The following is a 20,083-nucleotide window of genomic DNA, read 5'->3' on the forward strand; positions in this document are numbered from 1 at the left end:
TAAACTAGGTAACTTTATTATCTTTATTTTACAGAAGTTAAATAATTTTCCTATAGTCACACAGATAAAAGTTGGTTAGAACTGAGACTCAAACCTAGTTGTCTGACCCAAGCACTTGCTCTTAACCACTTAAAAAATAATAATAAATTATATTAATCAGGCTTCATTTCAAAATAACCATTTCAGAATTTCATAATCACACTCAAAGGACAGATTTGCATATTGAGGATATTCTAAAACTTTTCTATTGAAGTATAGTTGATTTACAATATTAAAACTTTTTTTGAGCCTGAAAATTTTAAACAAAGACAGTACCTACTTTACTTTTCTTTCAATAATGGATAACAAGCTACTTAAGAAAAAGGAAATATTCCCCATTCTTACCTCCTTTCATCAAATAAGTCACAATCTATATTACTAGTATGTTTCCTGGAAGGAATAGCAAAAAGATATTTCTCTTAAATGCATGGCAAATGCAAAATAAAATAGTGCAATCTAAAATATTAGGTAATTAGTTGAACTTAGAGTAACGGAGTAATCAGAGGGATGAAATTAATTTAAGTAGGACTTTCTAGAAGGGATGAATTTTTGAGCCATGGATTGAAAAATAGGTAAACACAAATTGACCCCTGCTGTGGCTGGAAGTAATGATGCTTTGGGAAAATATGCAGATCCAAGTAAAAGTCAAATAAGCAAAGTAAATTTACAAATCCAGCCTCATTTTAATGAACTGTAATGGAGTTCATTTTATTCCTTTACATGAAAATGTAGGTACACTTCTCTCAGCAAAACAGGAAGACCAAAAAAAGAAAAAAAAACAGTAAGGATGATTTGAATTACATGTTTAATAAATTTGACCTAATTAAGAGAAATTTATAGTTTTAAAAATCATATATTAGACAAGAAAGACTGAAAACCAGTGATATAAATTTTCCTTTCATGGAACTAAAAAAAAAAAAACCAATTAAACTGAAAAGAAAGTAGAAGAAAATCTTCCTAAAAAAACTAAGCACAGAAATCAATGAACTAGAAAACAAATGTGTAATAAAATTATTAAAATCAAAAAAGCTGATTCTTTGAAAAGATTAACAAAATTGATGAATCTCTAGAAAGAGATCCAGAAGAAGAGAAAACATAAATTTACTAATATCAGGAATTAAAAAGGGGACATTACTACAAATCCTAAAAGCATTAAAAAGATAGCAAAGGATATTATAAACAACTTTATGCCAGTAAATTTGAAATTTTAGTCGAATTAGACACTTTCCTAGAAAAAACACAGTGCACTAAAACTGACATAAGGGGACTTCCCTGGTGGCGCAGTAGTTAAGAATCCTCCTGCCAATGCGGGAGACACGGGTTCGAGCCCTGGTCCGGGAAGATCCCACATGCCACGGATCAACTAAGCCCATGCGCCACAACTACTGAGCCTGTGCTGTAGAGCCTGTGAGCCCCAACTACTGAGCCTGCGTGCCACAACTACTGAAGCCTGCACACCTAGAGCCCATGCTCCACAACAAGAGAAGCCACCACAATGAGAAGCCCATGCACCACAACGAAGAGTAACCCCTGCTCACAACAACTAGAGAAAGCCCATGCACAGCAATGAAGACCCAATGCAGCCAAAATATAAATAAATAATAAAATTTTTTAAAAAATGACATAAGAAATAGCATTTATGAATAACCCACAACTAACATCATACTCAATGGTGAAAAACTGAAAGCTTTCCCCCTAAGATCAGGAACAAGACAAAGATGCCCATTTTCTGGGCAGAAGACCTAAATAGACATTTCTCCAAAGAAAACATACAGACGGCCAAGAGGCACATGAAAAGATGCTCAACATCACTAATTATTAGAGAAATGCAAATCAAGGCTACAATGAGATATCACCTCACACCAGTCAGAATGGCCATCAAAAAGTCTATAAACAGGGCTTTCCTGGTGGCGAAGTGGTTGAGAGTCCGCCTGCCGATGCAGGGGACACGGGTTCGTGCCCCGGTCCGGGAGGATCCCACATGCCGTGGAGCGGCTGGGCCCGTGAGCCATGGCCGCTGAGCCTGCGCGTCCGGAGCCTGTGCTCCGCAACGGGAGAGGCCACAACAGTGAGAGGCCCGCATACCGCAAAAAAAAAAAAAAAAAAAAAAAGTCTATAAACAATAAATGCTGGAGAGGGTGTGGAGAAAAGGCAACCCTCCTATACTGTTGGTGGGAATGTAAATTCGTACGGCCATTGTGCAGAATAGTATGGAGGTTCCTTAAGAAACTAAAAATAGAGCCACCATAAGATCCAGCAATCCCACTCCTGGGCATATATCCAAAGAAAAACATGGTTCAAAAGGATACATGCACCCCAATGTTCATTGCAGCACTGTTTACAATAGTCAAGACATGGAAGCAACCTAAATGTCCATCAAGAGATGAATGAATAAGATGTGGTACATATATACAATGGAATATTACTCAGCCATTAAAAAGAATAAAATAATGCCATTTGCAGCAACATAGATGAACCTGGAGATTATCATACTAAGTGAAGTAAGTCAGACAGAGAAAGACAAATATCATATGATATCACTTGTATGAAGAATCTAATAAAAAGATGCAAATGAACAAAAGAGAAACATATTCACAGACTTAGAGCAGCAGTCCCCAATCGTTTGGCACCAGGGACTAGTTCTGAGGAAGACAATTTTTCCCCGGGTGAGTAATGGGGAGTGGCAGATGAAGCTTTACTCACTCGCCTGCCACTCACCTGCTGTGCAGCCCGGTTCCTAACAGGCGGGGGGTTGGGGACTCCTGACTTAGAGAACAAATTTATGGTTAGCAGGGAGGAAGGATGGTGGGGAGGGATAGAATGGGAGTATGGGATTGACACGTATACACTGATATGTTTAAAATAGTAGCCAACAAGGACCTACTGTATAGCACAGGGAACTCTGCTCAATACTCTTTAATAACAAAAATGTTAGTAATGTGGCAAATAGTCAGTAGAAAATAAGCAAGATAACAGTTGGAAAGAGGAAGGGGTAGAAAATGTAACAAAAATTTGGGACATAGTAATAAGGCCTAAACCACATTTAAATGAGTCCAAAAAAGAAATGTTGAGAGAAAATAGGGAAGAAGCAGTCGATGAAAATTTCCCTCACAAGTTAAGGATTCAAGAAGTACAGCAAATCACAAAAAATGGGGTTTGTTTGGGCGGGGGGGTCGTTTTTTGTAAAATGGCTGACAACCATGACTAAGATAAAATATTACACACACACACACACACACACACACACACACATACACACACAGAAGTGAATTTCTTTAAATATCTAAAGTATTTGAAAACTTATGTCCACACAAAAACCAACACACAGATGTTTTAGAAAGAAGCTTTACTCATAAATGCCAAAACTTGGTATCAACCGAGATATCCTTCAGTGAGTAAATGAATAAATGAATTGTGGTCCATCCAGATAACAGAATATTATTCAGCACTGAAAGTAAATGCGCTATCAAGCCATGAAAGGACATGGAGGAATCTTAAATGCATATTTCTAAGTGAAAGAAGCCACTTTGAAAAGGCTACATACTATGTGACTCTCACAATGTGACATTCTGGAAAAGGCAAAACTATGGAGAAAGTTAAAAAGTCAGCGGTTGCCAGGATCTACGGGAGAGAGAGGGATGAACAGGTAGAAGACAAAGAATGTGTAGGGCGATGAAACTAGTCTGTATGTTACTATAATGGTGGATACACGTCATTGTATACTAAAAAAAAAAAAATCTGATTTCTCAACAGAAACAGTGAAAAAAATAAAAGCATTGATATTGATTTTAAAAAGATGCCCACTTTCACCATTACCATGCAACATTGTACTAGAAGTTTTAGCCAGAGCATTTACACAAGAAAAAGAAATAGAGGGCATCCAATTGGAAAGAAAGAAGTAAAACTATCTCTTTTTGAAGATGACATGATTCTATATATAGACAATCCCATAGAATACACACACACACAAAAATCTAGAACTACTAAACAAGTTAAGCAAACTTTGAGAATACAGAATCAGCACAAAAAAATCAGATGTATTTCTGTACACCAACAAGGAACAATCTGAAAAGGAAATAAATGAAACATTTACAATAGCATCCAAAAGAATGAAATTCCTAGGAATAAATTTAACCAAGGAGGTGAAAGACTTGTTCACTGAAAACTACAAAATATTGTTGAAATAAAGAAGACCTAAATAAATGGAAAGATTTCATGGATTGGAAGCCTTAATATGTTAAGATGGCAGTATTCCTCAAAGCAGTCTACAGATTCAATGCAAAGCCTATCAAAATTCTAATAACCTTTGATACAGAAATGGAAAAACTGATCCTCAATTCATTTAGAACTGCAGGGAGCCTCAAATAGCCAAAACAACACTGAAAAAGAAAAAAAGGCAGGAAGACTTGTACTTCCCAATTTCAAAACTTCCTTTAAGCTACAGTTATCAAAATATGTGGTACTGATAAGAATGGACATATAAATCAATAAAATAGAATTGAGAGTCCAGAAATAAACCCAAACATCTATGGTGAATTGATTTTTTTTTTGGCTTTTGTGGCTCTCCATATAGTTTTTTTTAAATTTTATTGAAGTATAGTTGATTTACAGTGTTGTGTTAATTTCTGCTGTACAGCAAAGTGACTCAGTTATACATGTATATATTTTTTTCCATTATGGTTTATCACAGGATATTGAATATAGTTCTCTGTGCTATACGGTAGGACCTTGTTGTTTATTTATTCCACTGTGTATATATACCACATCTTCTTCACCCATTCATCTTTCGATGGACATTCAGGTTGTTTCCATGTCTTGGCTATTGTAAATAGTTCTGCTATGAACATAGGGATGCATGTATCTTTTCGAATTATCGTTTAGTCTGGGTGTATGCCCAAAAGTGGGATTGCTGGATCATATGGTAGCTCTATTTTTAGTTTTTTGAGGAATCTCCATACTGTTCTGCATAGTGGCTGCACCAATTTACATTGCCACCAACAGTGTAGGAGGGTTCCCTTTTCTCCACACCCTCTCCATCATTTATTGTTTGCAGACTTTATGAAGATGGCCATTCTGACCAGTGTAAGGTGGTACCTCATCATAGTTTTGATTTGCATTTCTCTAATAATTTGCGATGATGAGCATCTTTTCATGTGCCTATTGGCCATCTGTATGTCTTCTTTGGAGAAATGTCTGTTTAGGTCTTCTGCCCATTTTTCAGTTGGGTTGTTTGGTTTTTTGTTATTGAGTTGTATGAGCTGTTTGTAAATTTTGGAAATTAAGCCCTTTTCGGTCGCATCATTTGCAAATATTTTCTCCCAGTCCGTAGGTTGTCTTTTCATTTTGTTCATGGTTTCCTTTGCTGTGCAAAAGCTTATAAGCTTGATTAGGTCCCATTTGTTTATTTTTGCTTTTATTTCTATTGCCTTGGGAGACTCACCTAAGAAAACATTGATATGATTTATGTCAGACAATGTTTTGCCTGTGTCCTCTTCTAGGAGTTTTATGGTATCTTGTCTTATATTTAGTCTTTAAGCCATTTTGAGTTTATTTTTGAGTATGGTGTGAGGGTGTGTTCTAAACCTCATTGATTTACATGCGGCTGTCCAACTTTCCCAACACCACTTGCTGAAGATACTTTTCCCCATTGTATAGTCTTGCCTCCTTTGAGGAACATTAATTGTCCATAGGTGTATGGGTTTATTTCTGGGCTTTCTATTCTGTTCCATTGATTTGTATGTCTGTTGTCATGAGAGTAACAGGCTGTTTTGATCACTGTAGCTTTGTAGTATTATCTGAAGTCTGGGAGGGTTATGCCTCCAGTTTTATTCTTGTTACTCAGGGTTGCTTTGCAATTCTGGCTTTTATGGTTCCATATAAATTTTAGGATTATCTGTTCCATTTCTGTAAAAAAAATGTCATGGGTAATTTGATAGGGATCACATTAAATCTGTAGATTACTTTGGGTAGTATGGTATGGCCAGTTGTTTTTCACAAGGGTGCCAGGCCCATTCAGTGGCAAAAGAATAGTCTCTTCAACAAATGGTGGACCAACTGAATAATACACGTGAAAGAATAAAATTGAACCCCTGCCTCATTTCCTATATAAAAATTAACTCAAAAAATAGATCAGCAGGACTTCCCTGGTGGCACAGTGGTTAAGAATCTGCCTGCCAATGCAGGGGACACGGGTTTGAGCCCTGGTCCAGGAAGACCCCACATGCCGCAGAGCAACTAAGTCCACGTGCCACAACTACTGACCCTGCACTCTAGAGCCCACGCGCCACAACTACTGAGCCTGGGTGCCACAGCTACTGAAGCCCGCATGCCTAGAGTCTGTGCCCCACAACAAGAGAAGCCACCACAATGAGAAACCCGTGCACTGCAATGAAGAGTAGCCCCCACTCGCCACAACTAGAGAAAAGCCCACATACAGCAATGAAGACCCAACGCAGCCAAAAATAAATTTTTTAAAAAAATTTTTTAAAAATAGATCAGCGACCTAAACATGAGCTAAAACTATAAAACTCTTGGGAGAAAACAAGTAAATCTTCATGACCTCAGATTGACAATAGAGTCTTAGATTGGACAGCAAAAGCACAAACAACAAAAGAAAAAATAGATAAATTGGACTTATAAAAATTAATAACATTTGTGCATCAAAGAGCATTATCAAGAAAGTGAAAAAAACAGCCTACAGAATGGGAGAGAAATATTTATAAATCATATATCTGATAAGGGTTTAATATCCAGGATATATATTTTTAAAAACTCTTACAACTCAACAGCAAAAAGACAACTGAATTTGGGACTTCCCCAGTGGTCCAGTGGTTAAGATTCCACCTTCCAATGCAGGGGACGTGGGTTCGATCCCTGGTCAGGGAACTAAGATCCCACATTCCATAGGGCAACTAAGCCCACGCACTGCTACTACTGAGCATGTGGGCTACAACTAGAGAGCCCACGTGCCACAACTACAGAGCCCACATGCTCTGGACCCTGCACACCACAACTACAGAGCCCACACACTCTGGAACCCAAGCTCCACAACAGCTGAGCCCACGCACCACAACTAGAGAGAAGCCTGCACGCTGCAGCAGAGGATCCTGCATGCTGCAACTAAGACCCAACGCAGCCAAAAATAAATTAAATAAACAAATATTGGGACTTCCCTGGTGGTGCAGTGGTTAAGAATCTGCCTGCCAATGCAGGGGACATGGGTTTGAGCCCTGGTCCAGGAAGATCCCACATGCCGCGGAGCAACTAAGCCTGTGCGCCACAACTACTGAGCCTGCACTGTAGAGCCCACGAGTCACAACTACTGAGCCCTCATACCACAACTACTGAAGCCCACATGCCTAGAGCCTATGCTCCGCAACAAAAGAAGCCACCGCAATGAGAAGCCCGTGCACCACAATGAAGAGTAGCCCCCACTCGCTGCAACTAGAGAAAGCCCACACACAGCAACGAAGACCCAATGCAGCCATAAATAATTAAATAAATAAATAAATATTAAAATAAAAGAAAAGACAACTGAATTTAAAAATAGGTAAAGGGTGGCCTCTCTCTTTCCGTGCCGATAGCGCTCTCGCAAACATGGTGAACGTTCCTAAAACCCTCCGGACTTTCTGTAAGAAGTGCGGCAAGCACCAACCCCACAAAGTGACACAGTACAAGAAGGGCAAGGATTCTCTGTATGCCCAGGGAAAACGGCGTTATGACAGGAAGCAGAGTGGCTATGGTGGGCAGACTAAGCCGATTTTCCGGAAAAAGGCTAAAACTACAAAGAAGATTGTGCTGAGGCTTGAATGTGTTGAGCCGAACTGCAGATCTAAGAGAATGCTGGCTATTAAGAGATGCAAGCATTTTGAGCTGGGAGGAGATAAGAAGAGAAAGGGCCAAGTGATCCAGTTCTGAGCTTCATATTTTGTTTTGTTATGAAGGCAATAAACATTTGAGATTGTTTAAAAAAAAAAAATAGGTAAAGGGCTTAAGTAGCCATTTCTCCAAGGAAGATATACAGATGGCCAACAAGCATGTGAAAAGATGTTCAACAGCATTGGTCATTAAGGAAATGCACATTAAAACCACAATAAATGTCACAACTAGTAGGATGCTGTAGTCAAAAATATGGAAAATTATGTGTTGACAAGGATGTGGAGAAATAGAAACCCTCATACATTGCTGGTGGGAATGTAAAATGGTGCAGGAACTGTGGAAAACAGTTCATCAGTTCCTTGAAAGTTAAACATAGAATTACCATATGACCCAGAAATTTCACTCCTAGGTATATACCCAAGACAAATGAAGAGATATGTCCACAAGGAAATTTGTACAGAATGTTTATATCATTATTCGTAATAGCCAGAAGGTATAAACAACCCAAATGCTCATTAATAGACAAATGGATAATCAAATTGTGGCATATACATATAGTGAAATATTATTCAGCCATAAAAAGGAGTGAAGTACTGATACATGCTACAAATAGGCAGAGCCTCGAAAACATTACGCTAAATGAAAAGCCAGACACAAAATGGTCACATATTGTATGATTTATTTTATGTAATGTATCCATAATAGGCAAATCCATAGAGACAGAAAGCAGATTAGAGATTACCAGGGAACGGGGGAGTGGGGACCAACTACTTAATGAGTACCAGATTTTTTTTGATGAAAAAGTTTTGAAACTAGAGTGAACTAGTGGTTGCACAACATTGTGACTGCACTAAGTACCACTGGATTATACAGTTTAAGATGGTTAATTGTATGTTATGTGAATACAAGTAAAAGAATAATAACATTTTTAACTGAGTCAAGAAGAAATATAAAATATTAATAATTATATATGTAATAATAAAAGCATTTCCACAAAGAAACTGCAAGTCAGGTAACTTCACCAGTGTATTTCTCCAAACATTTAAGGAAAAAATACCACTCTTTTTTTTTTTTTTTTTTGCGGTACGCGGGCCTCTCACTGTTGTGGCCTCTCCCGTTGCAGAGCACAGGCTCCGGACACTCAGGCTCAGCGGCCATGGCTCACGGGCCTAGCCGCTCCACGGCATGTGGGATCTTCCCAGACCGGGGCACGAACCCGCGTCCCCTGCATCGGCAGGCGGACTCTCAACCACTGCGCCACCAGGGAAGCCCAAAAAAATACCACTCTTATATGACTTTTCCAGAGAATAGAAGAGATACTTCGATGAGGCCAGATAATTTTGATTCCAAAGCCTGACGAGGACATTACAAGAATGGAAATTATAGACTAATCTTTCTCATGAACAAAATATTAGTAAATAAAATTCAAGGATGTACAAAAAGGTGGTACACCACAACCAAGTGGAGTTTTGTTCCAGAAATGAAGATTGTTTTAACATTTGAAAATCAATCAATACAGTATTCCACATTAACAGTAAAAAGGGGAAAAAAGCACTTGACAAAAATTAATACCTATTCATGATTTTTTTAAGTCTAAAACTAGGATACAAGGGAACTTTATTTGAATCAAGGGTTATCTACAAAAAATCTAGAGAAAACATCGTATTTAGTAGTAACATATTAATAAGGACATTCACTGCCATCACTTGCATTTAATATTGGTACTGGAGGTCCTGGCCAGTGCAGGAAAAAAAAAGAAGTGAAATAAAGAATAAAGAGTGAGGGCTTCCCTGGTGGCGCACTGGTTGAGAGTCCGCCTGCCGATGCAGGGGACACGGGTTCGTGCCCCGGGCCGGGGAGATCCCACATGCCGCGAAGCAGCTGGGCCCGTGAGCCATGGCCGCTGAGCCTGCGCGTCCGGAGCCTGTGCTCCGCAACGGGAGGCCACAACAGTGAGAGGCCCGCGTACCGCAAAAAAATAAAAATTAAAAAATAAAAGAATAAAGAGTGAAATATGTGAAGATTAAATAGGTAGAGTTTTAACTGTTATTATTTGCAGACAAAATAATTGTGTATTTTAAAAATCCAAGATTCTGCAGATAAGATGTTTAGAATTAATAAGTGAACTTAGCAAGTCACTAGATACAGGATCAATATTCAAAAATTGAATTTTTTTCTATGTAGTAGCAACAAAGAATTAGAACATAAAAAAATTTTAAATACCATTTATAGTAGATCAAAAATTACCAAATACCTAGGAATAAATTTAATGAAGGATATATAAGTGTTCTACGTAGAAATGTGTACAGAGAAAGAAGATCTAATAAATAGAGTATGCTATATTCACAGGTTGGAAACACAATCTTGCAAAGATGTCAGTTCTTCCCCCAATTGATCTATAAATTAAACACAGTGTCCGTCAAAATCCCAACAGATTTTTTTTGTGGAAATTGATAAGCTCATGAAATCTATATGAAAATGCAAAGGACCACGAATAGCCAAAGTAGTTAAGAACAAAGCTTGAGGACCCAAGACTTTTTCCAAACTCCAGTACTTAAAACAGAGTGCTATTCACCTAGCACCCAGATCTTGGTTTCTAAATATTATTCTCCAATAAAAGGAACCAAGCCTCTTTGAAAGAAGTGGTTAATTCCACAACTGGAGCATGGAAAATACAAGATGAGCTTGTAACATCTTTTGGTGCCAGTGAGCTAGGAAATGCATGGGAAAGGATGAGGGCATGTTGAAAGGATATAAGAATCAACCTGAAGGAGGGCCTAAAAGCCTAAATCAATTTGAGCAACAAAATAAATAATGATCATATTAAATTATAACCCATAGACTAACACAAATGAGTCCATGCTGATATAAATAAATGAAGGAGAAGGGGCATCTCTTCCTTACAGAAGAATCCCAGTTAATGTACAAGGAATTAGGGAACTACAAAACCACCACCAGGCAAACACTGCAGAATTGTTGCAAGCAAGATGGATGCTAAAATCAGTGGGCAAAAGCTTGAGAAAAATATAGGGTATTTTCATAGTTTCAATGTGTCTCCCCCAAGATATTGATCAGTTGCAAAGGGGAAAATAGTAACTTTACAGTGGAGAGACCCAGTAGACATTGCCATAACCAAGTGATCATGGTCGATATGTCAAAATCCTGAAAAACAAGGAAAAACTAAGGAACTGTCACAGATTTGAAGAAACTAAGGAGACACAACTAGATGCAGGCTGGGGTCCTGGTTTGGATCACAAGATAGGAAAAGAACATTAGTGAAAAAACTGGTGAAATTCAAACAAAGTCTGTTTGGTGAATACTATACGAGTATTAATATCAAAACATTAGTGTTAATTTCCTGCTTTTGATCATTGTTCTATGGTTATGTAAGATGTGAATGTTGGAAAACTGGGGAGAGAAGTATATATGAACTCCGATATTTTTTGCAACTTTCCTATAAGACCATTTCAAAATAAAAGGTGTTTTTTTTTTTTAAACTGGCATGGTATTGACACAAGATGCATTGGTTTCCCAGGGTTGCTGTAACAAAGTACCACAAGCTGGATGGCTTAAAACAACAGAAATTTATCAAACTCTCACAGTTCTGGAAGCTAGAAGTTCGAAATTAAGGTGTTGGCAGGGCCATGCTGCTTCTGAAGGCTATCTAGGGGAGGATCCTTCCTTGCCTCTTCTTAGTTCCTGGTGGTTGTCAGCAATCCTTGATATTTTTTGGCTTGTAGCTGCATCACTTCAGTCTCTGCCTCTGTCTTCACCTGGCCTTCTTCCCTGTGTCTCTGTATATCCTCTCCTCTTCTTCTAAGGACAACAGTCATATTGGATTTATGGTCTACCCTAATCCTAATGTGACCTCATTTTAACTACTAAATAGTCTGCAAAGATGCTATTTCCAAACAAGGTTACATTCTGAGGTAGCAGTTTGACATTAATTTTGAGGGGACACGATTCAACCCAGTACACAAGGATGGGCAGATAAACCAGTGGGATAAAACAGAAACTCTAGAAACAGAACCACACATTGGTCTCACTTACAGCAGATGTGCCATTGCAACACAGTGGGGAAAGAAGTGTCTCTTCAATAAAGGAGTCAAATGAAAATCTGCATGTGGATAAAAAGAACTTTGACCTCTACCTCACATCATACATAAAGACTAATTTCAGATGGATCATAGACCTCAATGTGATAGGTAAAATAACAAATTATTTTCACGATACACACAAGAAATTATCTTCATTATCTGGGGGTTGGCAAAGATTTCTTTAACTGGACACAAATTAAATTAAAAAGCTTTAAATTAAAAGCTTTTGTTCATCAAAAGATAACATTAAGAGAATTAAAAGGCAAGCCATAGAGTATTGCAGTACCCAACAGAGGACTTGCATCTAAAATATTTAAACAGCTCCTACAAATCAATAAGAAAAATACAGTCAACTCATTTTCTTAAATGGACAAAAGACTTGAACAGGCATTTCGTAAAAGAAAATATCCAAACAGGCAATAAGCATATGAAAGGGTCTTAAACATCACTTGGGAAATGCAAAATTAAAACCAAAATGAGATACCACTGAACACCCACCAGACTGGCTAAAAATTTTTAGACTGACCCTACCAAGCTGTGGCAAAGATGTGAACAACTAGAACTTTCATGCACTACCCATAGGAGTAAAACTGGTACAAGCACTTTGGACCAGTAATTCTACTCCTAGATACTCACTCAACAGAAATGAGTCTATATGTCCACTAAAAGACATGTAGAAGAATTTGTATAGCAGCTTGATTCATAATTGCCCCAAATTGGAAGTAACCTAAATATTTGTCAACAGTGGAATGGTTAGTTTTATATTCATTCGTAAAATGGAACACTATATGTCAGTCAAAAATATAATTACTGCAACAACATGGATGAATTTCACAAGTAATTGTTGACTGAAAGAAGCCAACACAGGAGAGTATATACCAAATGATCCATTTATGTGAAGTTCAAAAACAAGCATAGTTAATCTACAATGATAAAAATTAGGATAGTGTTAGGGGTGAATATTGATTGGGAAGAGTCATTTCAGGGATGCTGGAAATGTTCTATGTATTGATCTGGGTGATAGTTACAGTGGTGTGTATAATTTTTTTTAATACTTATCTGTATTCTTGAGGCTTTTGCACATTATTAGATGTATATTATATTGATACCTCAATTTTTTAATTAGGAAAAATGTGATATATTAAATATTATTGAAATAAGTGGACTATTGTCAATATAAAAAATTGAGCCTTCTTTAAAATATTTGAGATTTTGTTTTAATGAGATTTCACTTGACCTTATATATTTGGATAACATTCTATGGTTCACTGGTCACTTTCTCATAACATGGTAATAGATATGTCATTTGAGTGTATTCTAGAATAAAGATTCTGGATTTTAAACCATAAATGATATAAATTAATACCAAAAATAAGCAGTTTTAAAATTTTTGTCAAATTCTTATATGGAAATCTCAGTATTGCATTTCTCATTTCTGTCTTTTAGGCTAAGACATCAAGCACACAAAGAATTTTATGCCTACAAACAGGTGAGAGAGATTTACTTAAGATTAGCTTTGATCATGTTCTTCACCAAAAAAATGAGACCTCAGGTTTCCACTCATATTTTAAACTGGGACTAGATTTACTTGTGTTCATTTTAGCATTTTGCTTGCCAATTTGCCATACAAAATACTTCAAGTGTTCCTTTTTTTTTTTTTTTTTTTTGGCTGTGTTGAGTCTTCGTTACTGTACACGGGCTTTCTCTAGTTGCGGCGAGTGGGGGCTACTCTTCGTTGCAGTGCCTGGGCTTATTGTGGTGGCTTCTCTTAAGTATTACTTGAAGTTACAGAAAGTTCAAATGATAAAATAATATAACGTAACAGGGAACTTTGGCCAATATTTTGGTAAAGAGAAATGCTGTAGCTTAAAATCCTTGAACTTACCATCATCCTAATGGAGTTCAGAGATTCCATTAAATGAAATTTTTACCTTCTTCATTAGAAGACATACTAGTTCCTCAGAGGTAACCAGCTGTATTATACTGATGTCATCTCCTCCCCTTTGTGTTTTAAATGTTAGTTCACGTCACACTACTGGAAGTCCAGATACTTCAGTCATTGCTATTAACTCCTAGCCCTTTGTACTATCCCTTTGCTGATATGTTCTTTAAGGTAATAAATTTAGCTTTTCTTGAAGGCCAGTAAAATTTGTTTTTTCTTCCATGTGTCATCCATTAATATTTTACCACTGATACCAAACAGTGGGCCTAGGTGTTCCTTAATTTTCTTTTGACCCTGAGCATGAAATTATTTTTGTCATCCGTAGCAATTTAGGAGGGGGGGAGAGGTGGGGGTGGGGGCCAAGCTTCAGTTTATTTGGGTCTTTAATCTTGCTGACACTATGTTACAGACCATGTCGTCATTTTAGGATTACGTATCTTTTTATCCATGTCTCTTTGAAATCTGAGCTCATTGGTGAGTTCCTTAGATGTCCACACTGATGTCCACAGGTAACCACACATGGGTCTCGTGTGGGATTTAATATACAGAGATGAATGTCTTAGTTTTCTAAAGGAATGAATCTTTTTGTCTCAATTTTTGTCTCAAATGGTTTTTTGAGGAACCTCCACACTGTTTTCCATAGTGGCTGCACCAACTTACATTCCCACCAACAGCGTAGGAGGGTTCCCTTTTCTCCACACCCTCGCCAGCATTTGTTATCTGTAGGCTTTTTAATGATGACCATTCTGACTGGTGGGAGGTGATACCTCATTGTAGTTTTGATTTTCATTTCTCTGATAATTAGTGATGTTGAGCATCTTTTCATGTGCCTGTTGTCCATCTGTATGTCTTCTTTGGAGAACTGTCTATTTAGGTCTGCTGCCCATTTTTCAATTGGGTTGTTTGTTTTTTGTTAATGAGTTGTATGAGGTGTTTGTATATTTTGGAAATTAAGCCCTTGTCAGTGGCATCATTTGCAGATATTTTCTCCCAGTCCTTAAGTTGTCTTTTCATTTTGTTTATGGTTTCCTTTGCTGTGCAGAAGCTTTCAAGCTTGATTAGGTCCTATTTGTTTAGAGATGTTCTTTTTAAATAGTCATCTGCCCTCTTGTCATTTTGCATTATTTTTAACTGATATCCAGTCACCACAAAGTCAGGTTAGGGACAGCACCTGGATGAGTTTTAAACCTATTTACATAATTCTGGATAGAGCTAAAGTTTTCTGAGGATACTGATGTATAATAATAAGCAAAGCTTCCAAAATTAAGATTGACCTTACTTTTCAGTCTTTTATAAATTACCAGTCTGTCCCATGAGTCAATACTGTGTTTTACCAAATCATGAGGCAAGCAATCTCATTTACTTTCCCCCCATATTAGCACATACTCCAGATAGGCATGTGTTAATTTCTTCTCCCAAAATTTAATCTATTCTCAAAGAGATTTTAAAATTGCTTTTCAGGAGAATACTACACCTTGCTCAAGTTAAAAGAATGTTGCTAAAATGTTCTATCTCAAACTGTAAGAGATTCTCTCTAATACTGAATATGAGGTGAAATGAGCTATATACAGAAAAGAAAAATATTTGTAAGAACAATGAGAAATCTTTTAAATTACAGATTTAAATGGGCATAAAAGCATACTTTTTTTTTGTCTTACAGGTTATATTAAAAGAAAAAGTAAAAGAACTGAATTTACATGAGGTAAGTTGCCTATAAGTATTTTAATCTGCTCTTGAGTATATGCTAACAGAAGTGGTATGCTGTGGTATGCTTAAACATCTATATTTTCACACACTGAAAAAAATTGGGCTTATTTTGATCAGCTTAATAGAATATTTGAGGGTGAGGTCACATAAAAATCAATTTTGTGAAGACTTATAAGAGTGTAAAATAACTCATTTTTAATAGGAATGGTGTCAGTGTAAGATTTCATAGCAGCAGGGATGCTGCTTGCTGTCCATGCTATACGAGTAGGAGATAGATATAAACAAGTTTTTCTACTCAAGATGAATTTGCACTAATTTCACTCTTGAAAATGTTCCCAGAAGTCCTTTCTTACCAATGGCACAAACAAGGCAGTGATTACTTCATGAAGGTGGGGGCTTGGGGAGGTGAGACAGAGGGATGGAATAGGGAAGAGCTATAGGGAGAGATATGAACTCTTGGACTTGTCTAGTAATGAGGTTGTGTGGTTGGGGTGTTCACTATATTGTTATGCTTTCTAAGCTATATACAGATGTGTGTGTGTATCCTGCTATGCACCTTAAGACACGTAGTCTATAGTAATTCTTGTTTATTTTATTCCTTGTCTTGCCACTGATTTCAAATGCTCAGAGTTTTTATTTTTAATTTTAGGGCCCTTTCTCTTCCACCCTTTCTGAGTTTTTTAATTGGTGTTTAAAGCAAGGACTCGAAAAGCTACACACTGTCATATCTATGTTTTATATAGCATAACTGTGGTGAAGCTACATTACCAGTCTCTTCAAAGAGAGTTAAGTTGTGAAATTATTTGAATAATAGTAAAAAAAATAATGATTTATATTATTGTTGAACACTTTGAAATTATCTACTGCTCCTTTGCTCTTTTTTTAAAATATTTATTTATTTGGTTGCACTGGGTCTTAGTTGCGGCAGGTGGGCTCCTTAGTTGTGGCATGCATGTGAGATCTAGTTCCCTGACCAGGGATCAAACCCAGGCCCCCTGCATTGGCAGCTCAGAGTCTTAACCACTGTGCCACCAAGGGAAGTCCCTCCTTTGCTCTTTCTGCATGTTTTTTATCAAAGAGTTGATATGGTACAGCATTTCAGAACTAACCTTGGATTAAACTCAAGCATCAAATACTGTTTGATTTTTAAATTTTTCCTAAAACAGTAACAGAAAGTGATCCTCTTCTGTTTGGAGTCTTTTTGATGACCATAAATGAAAAGATCTAATTCTGACATACATTAACAATACTGAATAACCATGTTTGTCAGGAATAGAAGTCTTCCTTATTGGTTTGACCCATTAGTTTAGAATCTTTATCCTGAATAAGTGAATTGTGTTACATCATTACTCATCAGAGTTAGTATCCCAACCGCACCCACTAATTCCAGTTTCACTGTGCCCAAGAAAACCTAACCTTGCTCTACAACTTGTTTCCAGAGGCCAGTCATGTACTTTTCGCAGTTTGGTCCTTTTTTGATGCACTTCTTTGTGTTGAAACTATTTTGTCAAACTTCTTTGTGTGTGTGCATTCCTGTGGCCTAATTATACAATGATACATAGCTTGTTCCTGTGTAAGCACACATAATTTCAATATGAATAACGTTATTAGTGAATAATTATAATAGTGGAAAATCAGAGACAAGCTAAATGTCCATCAGTAGTGTGACAAATAAATAAAACATGATACACTGGAAGATTATCCATCAAGAGAGGGAGGGAGGGAGGAAAAGAAGGAAACCTGATACAGTGATTCATACAGTGAGGTACTATACAGCAGGCAAAATTAAGGAACAAGCTCCATCTATAAACACGTCAACCTAGATAGATCTCTAACGGAATCTTGAAAAAGCAAGTTGCAAAATGATATAAATGTTTATATCATGTATGTAAACTAAGATAAACACATTTTTCATGGATTTATATGCATACTGCTTAGTGTTTGAAAAGGATGCATAATGATCACACAGAGGAGGAGAGAAGAGGGAAAATATTAGGGGAAGTTGGTCAAAAGGGATATTAATTTCATATATAATGTTCTTAATTTTAAAGAAGGAAAGTAAGTTAATATATTATTTTAAAAATACAGTTGAGGAATTCCCTGGAGGTCCAGTGGTTAGGACTCCGTGCTGTCACTGCCAAGGGCCCAGGTTCAATCCCTGATCAGGGAACTAAGATCTCACAAGCCACGTGGCAAAAAAAATCTAAAAAGTACGGTTGAGGGCTTCCCTGGTGGCGCAGTGGTTGAGAGTCCGCCTGCCGATGCAGGGGACACGGGTTCATGCCCAGGTCCGGGAAGATCCCACATGCCACGGAGCGGCTGGGCCCGTGAGCCATGGCCGCTGAGCCTGCGCGTCCGGAGCCTGTGCTCCGCAACGGGAGAGGCCACAACAGTGAGAGGCCCACGTACAGAAAAACAAAAAAAGTACAGTTGACCCTTGAACAACATGGGTTTGAACTGCACGGGTCCACTTATACGCAGATTTTTTTCAATAGTGAATACTACAGTATTACACGGTCTGTGGTTGTTTGAATCTGTGGATGATCCCACATGCTGTGCGGTGTGGCCAAAAGTTATAAAAAAACAGAACAAACATAAATAAATAAATTGCATCTAATGGAGTCTTGGTATCAAGAGAAACAGAAAAGTGCCATGGAAGCTGTGACACACTGGGGCATGCAAGGTCCTGTGTTAAAGAAGTTGTCAGCACTCAGCTCTAGCTAATTGTTACCATAGGGAAATGTAGGCTATTGCCAACTATTGCCAGATATGGGTTTTTTTTAAGAAAAGCCTGAGAGCCTTGACATTAGTCTGTGATCTGCTTGTCATTTGCATTTAGTCTTTGATTTGTTCACCACAGTGTCCCCAGCTCTGGTTATGGTGAATGGTTGCTTTCTCCACTTAATTTCTTTTGCACCTTTATCAAAAATCAAATGGCCATATTTTTGTGGGTCTATTTCTGGATTCTCTATTCTGTTCCATTGATTTCTGTGCCTATGTCCCTTCACCAATACCACAGTCTTGATTACTGTATTTTTATAGCAAGTCTTAAAATCAGGTAATATGATTCCTCCAACTTTATTCTTCTTTTCCAAAACTGTTTTAGCTAGTCTGGTTCCTTTGCTCTTCCATGTAAATTGTAACAGCAGCTTGTCTATCTGTACACACACAAACAACAACAACAAAAATCCTGCTGGGATCTTGATTAGTATTGCATTAAATATATAAATCAGGGGGAAATTTGGTATCTTTACCATGTTGAGTTTTCTAATCTGTAAACACATTATGTCTTTATATTTGAAGTGTTTTTATAGACAGCATATAGTTAGGTCATGTTTTTTAATCCACCCTGCCAACCTGTCTTTTAATTGATGTGTTTAGACCATTTATGTTCAATGCAATTATTGATGTGTTTGAAATTAGGTCTACTCTTTTACTATTTATCTTCCGCTTTTGCCCCTCTTTCTTATTCCTTTGTCTCCTCCTACCTTCTTTTGGGTTATTTGAACATTTTTAGTATTTTATCTATTGTGATTTTATCTTTTTGTATAATTTTCTAGTGGTTACTTAGGGATTACAAAATAAATACCTAGAATCAATTTTTTAGCACTTCATTTGCAATGTAGAAACCTTATCACCGTATAGATCCCTTTACTTTTACTCCTTTATACAGTAAGTGTCATATTACACCTATATACATTGAAAATGGCATCAGACAGTGTTACATTTTTTACTTTTAACCATCAGATATATTTTAAAGAATTCAGGAGGGGACGAATAGTTTGTTATATTTATCCAAATATTTACCATTTCTGTTGCTCTTAATTCCCAGTTTTCCAAGTTTCCTTCTTATGTCACTTTCCTTCTATGTGATGAACCTCCTTTAGCAATTCTTTGAGAGCAGATCTGCTGGCTATGAATTCTATTAGTTTGCCTTCATCTGAGAATGTCTTTATTCCACCTTTTTTTTTTTTTTTTTTTTTTTTTTTTAACGATACGCGGGCCTCTCTCACTGTTGTGGCCTCTCCCATTGCGGAGCACAGGCTCCGGACGCGCAGGCTCGGCGGCCATGGCTCACTGGCCCAGCCGCTCCGCGGCATGTGGGATCCTCCCAGACCGGGGCACGAACCCATGTCCCCTGCATCGGCAGGCGGACTCTCAACCACTGCACCACCAGGGAAGCCCCTATTTCACCTTTATTCCTAGGTTATTTCTTTTCCTTCAGCGTTTTTAAAATGTTGTGCCACTTCCTTCTGACCTCCATGGTTTCTGATGAGAAATTCATAGTCATTCGAATCATCAATCTCCTATCCATAATGTGTCATTTTTCTCTGGCTGCTTTCAAGATTTTTTTCTATGTCTTTAGTTTTCAGCAATTTGATTATGATATGTCTCAGCATGGATTTCTTTGGCTTCATAA

The 20,083-nt window shown here is 37.5% G+C and overlaps 2 protein-coding genes across 2 annotated transcripts in view; both read left to right on the forward strand.

Moving 5' to 3' along the window:
* The window catches only part of RNF24 (ring finger protein 24), a gene marked incomplete at its 3' end in the record, with an annotated part of 94,241 nt that overhangs the window by 64,887 nt on the left and 9,271 nt on the right, over nucleotides 1-20,083 (forward strand). Inside the window, exons 3-4 of the mRNA XM_082858136.1 lie at nucleotides 13,461-13,503; nucleotides 15,617-15,658. Coding sequence (XP_082714262.1) covers nucleotides 13,461-13,503; nucleotides 15,617-15,658 — 85 coding nt within the window. The remainder of the gene's footprint in view (nucleotides 1-13,460; nucleotides 13,504-15,616; nucleotides 15,659-20,083) is intronic.
* Nucleotides 7,619-8,017, forward strand: LOC309973733 (large ribosomal subunit protein eL42-like). The gene has a single exon (XM_082858137.1). It carries the CDS (start codon nucleotides 7,636-7,638, stop codon nucleotides 7,954-7,956), a length of 321 nt encoding a protein of 106 aa, XP_082714263.1. The 5' UTR covers nucleotides 7,619-7,635; the 3' UTR covers nucleotides 7,957-8,017.

This window comes from Leucopleurus acutus, assembly GCF_964270905.1.
Source record: "Leucopleurus acutus genome assembly, chromosome: 16".
Lineage (NCBI taxonomy): Eukaryota > Metazoa > Chordata > Mammalia > Artiodactyla > Delphinidae > Leucopleurus > Leucopleurus acutus.